The 12,140-nt window shown below is 45.1% G+C and overlaps 1 protein-coding gene across 1 annotated transcript in view; it reads right to left on the minus strand.

The window, feature by feature from the left end:
• The window catches only part of CASTOR2 (cytosolic arginine sensor for mTORC1 subunit 2), a 47,261-nt gene that overhangs the window by 16,820 nt on the left and 18,301 nt on the right, over positions 1–12,140 (minus strand). The window contains exon 2 of the mRNA XM_081843616.1: positions 11,977–12,047. Within this exon, the coding sequence (XP_081699742.1) occupies positions 11,977–12,047 (71 nt within the window). The remainder of the gene's footprint in view (positions 1–11,976; positions 12,048–12,140) is intronic.

A 12,140-nucleotide genomic window follows, 5' to 3' on the forward strand; every position in this document is an offset into this window, starting at 1 on the left:
TTGGCCCTCTGCAAGACACAAACAGACACAAAGAGAGAGATTCATTTCCTCCTAGAAGTGGAATCATCTATTCATGCTTCACTGCATTGGAAGTTAAACCGGAGTATATTTTTAGTTGCCACTTGATTATGTAAGCTCCATTATATAACAAACTCTAGTTATGGGCATTCTGTTTAGCTCGCTTAAAGCATAGCAACGTTATGTCCAAACTGCTTTCCTTTGCTTTAGCCAAGAAAAATAAATTAAATGGGCCATACATTGAAATCCTGGCAAGGCTTTATTTTTATTTTTTTGAAGGACGGGATGAGATCATTCTCATTTTTCTGGGGTGATGTTGTTGTTGTTGTTGTTGTTGTTGCATATCTTCTACAAAACAAGTTATCTCTCACATGAGCACATGAAGTGGCTTGATATTTAGCCAGACTGTTGGGCTGATCTAACCCAGGGCTCCCAGGCTCTGACTGGCAGCCATTCCCTAGAGTCTGGGGCAAGACTTTGTTGAGCAAGCTGGCTTCACTAGAGATACCAGAGCCGAATCTGTGGTGATGATGATGATGATGATGATGATGATGATGATGATGATAATAATAATAATAATAATAATTTATACCCCGCCCATCTGGCTGAGTTTCCCCAGCCACTCTGGGCAGCTTCCAATCAAGTGTTAAAAACAATACAGCATTAAATATTAAAAACTCCCCTAAACAGGGCTGCCTTCAGATGTCTTTTAAAAAGAAGATAGCTGCTTATTTCCTTCACATCTGAAGGGAGGGTGTTCCACAGGGCGGGCGCCACTACCGAGAAGGCCCTCTGTCTGGTTCTGCGCAGCGTGGTGGATCTAGCGCCGAGCTAGAAGAGGGAGCTCCTATAGTGCAACATTTCATCCTTACAGCAGCCCTGTGAGGTAGGCTTCGGCGGAGAGGCAGTGAATGGCTTACAAGCAGCTGAACGGGGGACCTGAGGGCTCTTCCAGTCAAAGGCTGACATCAGGGGAGTTCAGACACTCAGCAAAAGAACACACAAAGGGGAAGGGGTATCATTTAAACCCTCTCTTCTCTGCTCACCACACCATACTGGAAATTTAGGAGTGCAACAAAATAAGGACAGATTGTTCTGGGATAGCTCCAGGACTGGCAGGGTGGGGGTCTTGGCAACAAGCCGTGTGTGTGTGTGTGTGTGTGTGTCCCTCATATTTTGGTGGAGCCACATCCACAGACTTCTCTAGCTGCTGCATCAAGAACGTAATCCCCTCCTTGCACCAGAGTGTCAGGTGTATAAGTGTGACCCAGGGCATTGTGGGAAATTAAAATGGCTGTTTGCCATCACTGGCGAAACAGCTGGCCAGGGGCTCAAGGCATCTAGCTGTGCCAGAGTTCCTTGCTCTTTATCCAAGGTTATACAGTGGTACCTCAGGTTAAGTACTGTACTTAATTCGTTCCGGAGGTCCGTACTTAACCTGAAACTGTTCTTAACCTGAAGTACCACTTTAGCTAATGGGGCCTCCTGCTGCCGCTGTGCCTTAGCACGATTTCTGTTCTCATCCTGAAGCAAAGTTCTTAACCTGAAGCACTATTTCTGGGTTAGCGGAGTCTGTAACCTGAAGCATATGTAACCCGAGGTACCACTGTAATCACAGTAAGATGGGATGGGGGTTTTGAAGCTCTGCCACCCCAGCTCCCTTCTTGGAGGTCTTAATATCATATATATATATTCCAGTTATATGTTCCTTTTCATTCAAGAACACAGAGTAGTTTGCAGGTAAAATGCAGGGTATCTAAAGAACCACTGACGAGTAAAACTCATGACAGTCCCTTTGCTACAAATAAGGACTCTAGTCCTCATGGTTTTGAATAAGGGGCTAATTTAAAGAGGATCACAGGAAGTTATCTTCGACTGGGTGAGATCACTGGTTTATCCAGCCTATTGTTTGCACTGACTGGCAGCTGCTGTCTGGGAGTTTTCCCCTATCCGACCCGGAAGCGCTGGGAACGGAACCCGGAACCTTTTCCACTGAGCCGCATCCCTTCCTCAAAGTGGAACATCACTGCCAATGTAGCCTTGGAGATATATATATATATATATATATATATATATATATAAACCCAAAACTTTATTACCACACTGATGAGATGACACCACTGTGGCTGTTGTTGATAACGGTTTGGCTACACTGGCTTCACAGCTCAAGTACAGCACTGTGACTAAGCATGACTTTTATAACTCTTCTTAACAAGAGGGTCAGTTCTATTTCCGACATAGGTGCTAGTTCCATGGCAGGGTGGGGGGAGGCAGAAAAAAGGCAGTGGCAGAGGCGCTAGGGAAGGGGGGGGAAGTATCATATGAGAAGCAGCAGACTTTCCCTCCCTTTGTCAGGGAGCAAAAAAAGTAAAATAGGCAGACTTCCTTTTACATGTACAATCCTGCCCTACCCTGTCTGCAGCTTTGTGCCCTGTTGGGATAGATGCGTCCAGCAGGCCAGTGACCACAGAGAAAAGGGCGAGCAAGCTTGCTAGTAACACAGAGCTAATTGTCAGGGAGAACAGGGAAAGCAGAACCATAGAATTCTGGCACAGGAGACAGGTGTGAGCCTGGTACGAAAAATAGACGAACACGCGGGTGGCGCTGTGGGTTAAACCACAGAGCCTAGGACTTGCCGATCAGAAGGTCGGCGGTTCGAATCCCTGCGACGGGGTGAGCTCCCATTGCTCGGTCCCTGCTCCTACCAACCTAGCAGTTCGAAAGCACGTCAAAGTGCAAGTAGATAAATAGGTACCGCTCTGGCGGGAAGGTAAATGGCATTTCCGTGTACTGCTCTGGTTCGCCAGAAGCTGCTTAGTCCTACTGGCCACATGACCTGGAAGCTGTACGCCGGCTCCCTTGGCCAATAAAGCGAGATGAGCATCGCAACCCCAGAGTCGGCCACGACTGGACCTATTGGTCAGGGGTCCCTTTACCTTTTACCTAGCCTCCGGAAACAAACAGGAGAATATCAGTCTCCCCAGGACACAGTCCATTTTTCAACAAGAGCACGAAACTGGCAAACCAGCATTTTGCTCTCCATTTTGCTCTCCTTTGCCTCCTGGGACAGATGGGATGCCAACCATCAGGTCTAAATAAAGGGATCTCCCTCCTTCCCTGCCTGTACAAACATTAAAAGAGAAGGATCACCATGTAATATATTTAAGATCCACTTCCGAGGTTCCTTTCCCAGGGACTAATCCAGGTAAAGTGGATGGTAACTTGAGAGACATTGCCTTTTCAGTGGTGGCTCCTTATTTATGAAGCATGCTTCCCAAACCAATGCTAGGTGGTCAAAATTGTGTTTAGATTTTAGGCAGGCTTATCTGGGATATTGAACAAGCGGGATGCACTCCTAAGCACACCTTGCACAGACTTGGTTAGAGAAGGCTTTTTCCTCACCAAGACTTTTAAATTGCTCAAAAGGTGCATCTGCTCTCTTAATTTGTCCTTCAAAATTATTTACGGAGTCGCACTCCAATATGGTGCCCCTTGGAAGTTGCTGGGCTCCCAGCTCTCATCCATTAAGGGATGTTGGCTGCGGCTGATGGGAAATGTAGTTCAACAACACCTGGCAGTCACCAGATTGGGGAAGATCCACTTATTGACCGTAAACTGCTCCTTCTGCAGTTTTATACTTGTTCTATTTCTTTTCACTTTCTATTGCTTTATTTGGGTAGCTTTCACGGTAAGCTGCTTTGGAGATTTAAAAAAGAGAGAGAGAGAGAGAGAGAGAATTCAAAGAACAGTTCAGGTTTTTCTGGGTTTCTCTCCATGTTTGGTTCGACATGGGAGTCAAACGGAGGCTGAGCTTGAAAATGGAACAAGCTCAATTTTTCTTCCTCCTCCTTTGGAAGCTTGAACTGGAACCGGTTTGACTTCTTGATTGCTATACTTTGATGTTTCATCTGCTTCAGGGCTCAGCAATATGCTCTGGCCAATGCTTTGTGGGCGTCCTTAATTAGCAAAATTAATAAATAAGCCCTAATTGCAGGAAGAGAGTCCAGGGATCTATGCTTTAAGCAGACAAATATCCTGCAATATCCTGCCTCGCCATCCCCTTTATTAATGCACCCCAAATAAATTATAAGGCAAGTCCTCTTCAGATACCAACAGCTTAACACGCTGCTTGGCTGCTGTTTATAAAACAAGATATAGCAGCTGGAACAGCAAGATCTCTGCTTGCATTCACAGCAAACAAAGTCAACTGGCAAACAAACAGGGAGGTGGTTTGGTGTGTGTGTGTGTGTGTGCACCCCCCTCCCCATCACTCTCCCCACTTCAGGCCAGCTACTTGGGGGGCAGAAGACCGAGAGACAGAAATAAATAGATTCCGTGCTAAATGTAATTTCTTAACATCAAGGGCAACGTGAAGGTCACCAGCCCTGAATAACAGTCATTGTGGATGCGAGCAAAGGAAAGGGCTGGAAAATATTCCTCACCGCGATAAAAATAGGGGGAGTTGGGGGGGAAGGAGGAAGAGAGCTTCCTTCTTGCACTATAATTCTCCACTTACTGTAGAACATTTTCTCCAGGTCCTCTGGGCATCCCTTAACATGGGGTGGGAGGAAATTCCAGACCAATGGTCCATGTTTGGATTGCCAGATCTCAAAATCTGGACTGTCGTGGTCTCTGCAGGCCGCCCTGACCTCCCTGGACCAACCACATGCCCCAATGGCAAACAAGCTGCTATTGTGCCATGGCTGAGTTCCTGAGCTGCTACTGATGACTGCCTAATAAATGCCTTTCTCTAAAGCCTCCTTTCTTCCTCCCCCGTTTGCAGAAATGAAAAGAACTACAAGAGAGACTGCAGCCAGGCGGGCAGAGGCTGGAAGGGCCATAGCTCAGTGGAATGAAGAAGGTCTCAGGTTCAACTCCCAGCTTCTCCAGGTAGGGATGGTGGGTGCCTGAAACCATCGAGAGGTGCTGCCAATCTGTTTAGACAACACTGAGGAAGATGGACCAGTGCTCTGACTGGGTATAAGGTACCTTAGACTCACCCACCCACCCTGCCTGCCTGCCTACCAGCCTAGAATTTAAATCAAGGTGGGGAACCTCATGGGCCAAACTTGGGACTACCAGGCCATATGGGGGAAGTCATGCTCATATGCCAGGGATCAGCAAACTTTTTCAGTAGGGGGCCAGTTCACTGTCCCTCAGACCTTGTGGGAGGCCGGACTATCTATCTAAATCTATATCATCTCTATCTATCTATCTATCTATCTATCTATCTATCTATCTATCTATCTATCATCATCTATCTATCTATCTATCTATCTATCTATCTATCTATCTATCTATCATCTACCGGTATCTATCAATCTATCTATCTATCTATCATCTATCTATTTTTTTTTTTGGGGGGGAATTAACAAATTCCTGTGCCCCACAAATAACCTAAAGATGCATTTAAAATAAAAGCAAACATTCTACTCATGTAAAAACATCAGGCAGGCCCCACAAATAACCCAGAGATGCCCTCCCACCAAATGTCAAAGAGAAAAACAACTACCATACTTTTAGAAGACACCTGAAGGCAGCCCTGTTTTGGGAAGCTTTTAACCTTTAACAGACTATTGTATTTTAATATTTTGTTGGAAGCCGCCCAGAGTGGCTGGGGAAACCCAGCCAGTTGGGCGGAGTATAAATAACAAATTATTATTATTATTATTTTAAATAAATGGGCACATTCTACTCATGTAAAAAAACCACCAATTCCTGGACCACCCGTGGGCCGGATTTAGAAGGCGATTGGGCCGGATCTGGCCCCTAGGCCTTAGTTTGCCTACCCATGCCATACACAATACACATCAGGTGTGAAGTGGGTAAGGTTGGCACTTCAAAGGAACAAAGTGGAGCCAAAAGTGGTTCTCCAATGGTCCCTTTGCTGGAGCAAGGCATGTCCCCACCTGCCCACCAGCTGATGGGTGCTCAAGGAGGGGGATGTGGTTTCCATTCAAAGCCACTGTTGTGTACTGAGTTGAATAGGATCCAAAATGCAGCAGTCTGATTGGTCCTAGAACAATAGGATTCAGAATGCAGCAGTCTGATTGGTCCACAGGAGCCACCCAATCCAGCTCCAGGTGGAAGTGAATCCACAAACTGATTGGCCTACAGAAGAATCCCGGAATTAGCCAATCACATGGGGCCCATTGTGAAAATAATGTATATAAAGCAGACATTCTGGGGGAACTTCCATTCCTCCTCACCACTATGAGCTGAATAAAGAGCATGAAATCCACTCTCAATTCAGAGTATATTTCAGCCAGTTCTCTCAGTGTTGCTCTCTGAAGCCACCTTGCAGGAGACTAGCCACTTGCCCATAGCACTTCACCAAGCGGTCCACTCCATTTAATTATGCAACAAAAAGTATTGTTATCATACACCGTGGATGCTGTGCCACTAATTTGCAACGTGTGCAAAGATAGGTATACATCATTGCTCTTTGCTGTAACAGTTATGTTTCTTATGGAACAAAATATAAACAAGCTGTGTAACCAGAAGAGGCCCCCTTTATGCAAGAAAGGAACTGGGCTGTTAGTGGTGGGAGCTGTAGCAGGAATTTATGTATAGGTTGGGGGGGGGGTTGCACCTCCAGCAGATATCATGCACATGTAGCCCGCTACCAAAATCAGGACCATCACTTTTGTGACTTTTGTGACTTGTCTCCACAAAACACTTCATCACAGTTTCTTCCTATCTATTCAACAAGCCTTTTCTGCATGATACCAAACGTAACAATTCACTGATAAATGTATCTATGTACTGGCTCACAGTACATATGTATCTATAGTACAAATGTATCTATGTACTGGCTCACAGGGAAAACTTCAGAAATTCATATAGACATGTGTGCTCAGCTACTCAGCAGCCCCTCTGCCTGAGTGATAATTCCCGGCATCCTGATACCTGAGTGCCAGACAGGTAGCCATTCCAGAAATAATAACACCCAGATGAAGACAAAAGGGTGTGATTAACTTGGCTGGGAAACAGGGAAATGTAAATACAGTGGTACCTCGCAAGACGAATGCCTCGTAAGACGAAAAACTCGCAAGACGAAAGAGTTTTTCGTTTTTTGAGTTGCTTCGCAAGACGAATTTCGCTATGGGCTTGCTTCGCAAGACGAAAACGTCTTGCAAGTTTGTTTCCTTTGTCTTGCAAGTTTGTTTCCTTTTTCTTAAAACCATGCATTCAGGGGGTGCAGTTGCGACTTGACTTCGAGGAGCAACTCATAGCACGCGGTGTGGTAGCCTTTTTTGAGGTTTTTGAAGACTTTGGTGATTTTTGAAGCTTTTCCAAAATCCATGCTTCACAAGACAAAAAAACTCGCAGAACGAATTAATTTCGTCTTGCGAGGTACCACTGTATCTCTTTTGTTACACTTGATGGGTGTTTGGTGGAGGGCAAGGAGAACCATAGGGCAGGGCCCAGGATGCTCAGATTACTGCCACCAGACCTCCCCTTTCATGATGTAACCATGATGTATTAGTGATGTAGTTTGGGGGGGGGTTGTAACATGGGGATTAACAGCTAATAAAAGTTTGGGGGAATCTTTTGTTCAGGGCTTCCATCTTGTTCCACCTTGTGGCAGGTGGGAGTCCTGTCGCGGCAGTCTTCTATAAAGACCAAGCCTACTGGCTGCTGTTTTGCTCTGGTATTCCTGGCTGGTGTCCTTGCTTTTTGTCCAAGGGAGCCCTCAGATTTCTCCATTAACAGAGCTCTCTCTGGAACACCTTTCCAATGCACAGTTGCAATTTCTTTTGCCTTTTCGCCATCAAATGAAGACCTTCCTTTAAAAGCAGGTCTTTTCCCCCCAGTCTGTGGTTTTTGGTTGGCTCTGAAATACTTTTTCACATAGAAAATGGTTTTTAATTTATATATATATATATACACACAGAACTGTATTCCCCTCTCCCAATTTTTATTTATGATTTTCAGATTATAGCATTTCAATAATTTTACAGTCATTTTAACATTTCGAAACTTGGCTTCCTTCCCCCTCTTTCTGCGGTTCCTTAAATTTATTTTCAATATCTTCTGCATATCCAAATTAACTTAATTTCTTCATTTATTCATCTACTTTAAATATATACCCTTATTGAAACTGCAGGTTATTACAACAATCCTGCCAATGTTCTTATCTGTTTACAATTTATCTGTAAATACTCAATAAACCATTTCCATTTCACGGAACTGTATTTCATTGATCGTACATATGGAATTGTGTTTTTTTTGTAAGGAAATGTTCATGTTGCTGATGTTTTTCTTTTTTTTACTGTATGTTTTGGGATGTTTTAATGGCAGGTGCTTCAGAAACGGAACACTTTTGCCTGTTTGTCTCTCCATCCTTTTTTGCCTTCATTAGGTGACCCTGCATTCCAGGAGGGAGAAATACACTCTCTCCACAATTAAACGTCAGCTACTAACCTTGTACACCTCTGTGCTCATTGCCCTGAGCAAATGCACTACATTCATGGCGGTTAATATATGCAATTTACAACCCCCTCAACAACTTCTTTTTTTCAACACCCCCACAAGGACTGCCCTCCACAATCTACAAAAGCATGCTATTAGTCAACCAGACATCAGCCAAGCCATGAAATTTCTGAATGATTAACTACTGGCTCCCAGCTAAGGTGAGGAAAAATGTATCTTTTTAAGGTGGCCCTAGCCATCAAAGTTCCCTCTAATTATCCCCTTGGCGTGCAGAAGTAGATTTTCACCGGTGTGCACATTTTTCAAACCCTAGAGGGAAGGACAATTTTACATTTCAGTAGCATATGTGGAAAGCAACCATGAATACAGTTCTTAGCGTGGCCTTGAGGGCATTTGACGCAGCAATTCTTGCTGAAGCTAACAAGCTCTGAGTCGGGTCAGTTTTGACTACATGGGCGACTGCTCAGGAGCCCCATGGCAGGAGAGAAATGCCTTTTATCTATGTATGTACTTACAAAACACACTTTCATAAAGGAAAACTTTAAAAAACAAAACAAAACTCCAACTAACAACTAACAACCATTTTAAAATGTCAGTCAAAGTTGGTTAGCAAACTAAGTTGATGGATTACGCCAAAATGGCAAAGCTGACTGGAAAGCTCAGGAACCAAGAGGACAAAAACTTCAAAAAAGAATGGGGAAAAATTATAATTTATTTAGGAGACCACTGCAAGCAGATGAAAACATTAGCAGGGTTTTAATCTCACTTGTAAGGTAACAAACACTATGGACAATATGGAGTGATGCAAAATATAGACTATGAAATAATATGCAGTTCTAAATGTTGGGAATAGGACCCATGGTGGGGGTAGGGGGGGGGAGTCTCAAGATTCAGAGTAATCTCTACATATGGATGTGCATTTGGGCTGTTATAGTGTTATATTTGTAAAATCAAATATAAATGTTTTCAAAAAATAAACAAAAATAAAGGTGGACCTATGTAACTTGGGTGGGAAAAAAGCTGGTTAGCAAAGCATCTCAAGGTTGAAGGGCCGACCTGAATAATGTTTTTTAGAAGATGTCTGAAAACCAGCAGTGACAACTCCTGTTGAACCTCTACTGGCAAGGAGTTCCACAGGACAGGGCCTACTGCACTACAGGGCTCGGCCCCTGGTATGGGCCAGCTGAAACTCAGGGTTGTGCGGGACCACTAAAGGTAAAGGGACCCCTGACCATTAGGTCCAGTCGTGACCGACTCTGGGGTTGCGGCGCTCATCTCACTTTACTGGCCGAGGGAGCCGGCGTACAGCTTCCGGGTCATGTGGCCAGCATGACTAAGCCGCTTCTGGCGAACCAGAGCAGCACACGGAAACACCGTTTACCTTCCCGCCAGAGCGGTACCTATTTATCTACTTGCACTTTGATGTGCTTTTGAACTGCTAGGTTGGCAGGAGCAGGGACCGAGCAACGGGAGCTCACCCCGTCTCAGGGATTCAAACCGCCGACCTTCTGATTGGCAAGCCCTAGGCTCTGTGGTTTAACCCACAGCGCCACCCGCGTCCCTTGTGGGACCACTAGAGGCACCCTATCAGACAGGGCTAGTCCAGGATGTTTTGCTACGTTTTTTCGGCCTGTGCATTCAATGGCGGTGCACTGAGTACCACTGGTTACAACCCCTAGCCTCTGCATCGCCACCATGAAAACCCACTGAGTTCCTTCCTGCTACAAGGCAACCCGTCGATCGCCACCATCTCCTCCTCTTCCTCCCGACTTAATGCTGATACAGTTCATTATCTTATGAAACAAATTGCTTCAAGTGAAGTGTGACATTAGCATGTGCGTGATTCTCCAGTTGCTGGCGCTATTAAAGTTTAAGATGCAATTAGAACAGAGGGTAGAAAATAGCTTTTGCTGAATATTTCGCAGGCCATTAGTTTGAAGGATTTTCCACACAATTTATCCCTGACATTTAAAAGTAGGAGGGCTAAGGGGGGGGGGGGAAGAAATCCACGTGAGGGACCTTTGCCGTTTTGATAAATGCAGTGTATGTCAAACCAGGAGCAGCCGCGGCCAGCAATTTAATATGCTCCATCGGTTGATGGTCTTGTTCAAAACCTGACTGTGCCCAATCAGTGCAAATCACCCCATTAGCAGAGGAGTTTGTCTTGCGTTATTATGCACATGCAGAAATTCAAGATGCTAGCCCTCATTGAGGAAGACCTCCTAAGTTTCCAGGCTGGAGCAGTTCAAGACCAAACATTCCTTATCTTTTCCTCCCCCCCCCCCCAATTAGTTGAAGTTCTGGCACAGGCATAGGCAAACTCGGCCCTCCAGATGTTTTGGGACTACAACTCCCATCATCCCAGCTAACAAGACCAGTGGTTAGGGATGATGGGAGTTGTAGTCCCAAAACATCTGGAGGGCCGAGTTTGCCTATGCCTGTTCTGGCATGTCTTCCGAGAGAACTGCAGGCCCTCCAAGACTCCCTATTTTCCAGCGACATCCCCTGATTTACAGAAGAGGATTTGATCCTAGAATGCCCTGCTTTTCCTTAGGACACCCCCATTTTCATCGCATAAATGTTGGAGGGTATGGAGTTGTCCAACCCCCAAGCCATCTGGAGGCAGCCCTGTATAGGGAATTTTTTAAATGTTTAATTGTGTATTAATTTATCTTGGAAGCTACACAGAGTGGCTGGGGCAACCCAGTTGGATGGGTATAAATAAAACAACAACTACAACAACAATAGAATCATAGAATAATGGAATTGTAGAGTTGGAAGGGACCCTGAGGATCATCTAGTCCACCCCCCTGCAGTGCAGGAATATGCAGCTGTCCCACATGGGGATCAAACCTGTAACCTTGGCATTATCAGCACCACACCGTAACCAACTGAGCTATCCAGGTTTATAATAATTATTATTGCAATGGAATCCCTATTTTCACTGGAGAAATTTTGGAGCGTATGGAGCTTGTTGAAAAGCTAAGCATCCCACAGAAGAGTTCAGCCATGTCCGCCTGACAAACTTGGCCCACGATGGGAGGGGGAGGTAGCAATCTGGTCTGCCAGTCTCCCCACCACTGTCATACAATAATTTGGGACTGTAACAAAATGTTGCTGCGAGCAGTGATTCAAATCAGTGCACCAGCCAGCCACCCTATCTTTCAACTACTGCATTCCATTCCATTCCCCATCAATGAGCATTAGGGGCCCACTGAGCATGCTCGGTCCTCACTGGGCTGGGGTGGTTTTATGTGTTTGTGTGGTGGTTGGGGAGACTCAAAAAAGCTTTGTTGCATTGGTTCCCCCCACCCATTTTTAAAGAAAAATTATTTCTGGAATCAATACAAAAATAGCACAACAGGGACAACATCAGCCAGCGCACAGGTTTTGTGGTGTAGAGGGAAGACATGTTTGTAAGGTGGCAGGATCCTTCTTTAAATGTATTGCGCAGGTGGGGTCCAATAACACTGAACTGAACTGATAAAGGAAGGAACAGGAGGTGACCGTCGTTGTGCTCACCTAGAAAGCCTTCTTCATCCACTATGATGGTATAGTCCTCTGGCGTCTCTGTTAAACTGAAGAACTTGCACCTGAAATAGAGAAGAGGGGCGGGGGGAGAACTGCTTTAAGCAACTAGCTGAACCATGAAACCCTAAGCATTTCAGAGGCCAACACAGCAGCAA

The sequence above is a fragment of the Podarcis erhardii genome (assembly GCF_964252035.2).
Source record: "Podarcis erhardii genome assembly, chromosome: 16".
NCBI lineage: Eukaryota > Metazoa > Chordata > Lepidosauria > Squamata > Lacertidae > Podarcis > Podarcis erhardii.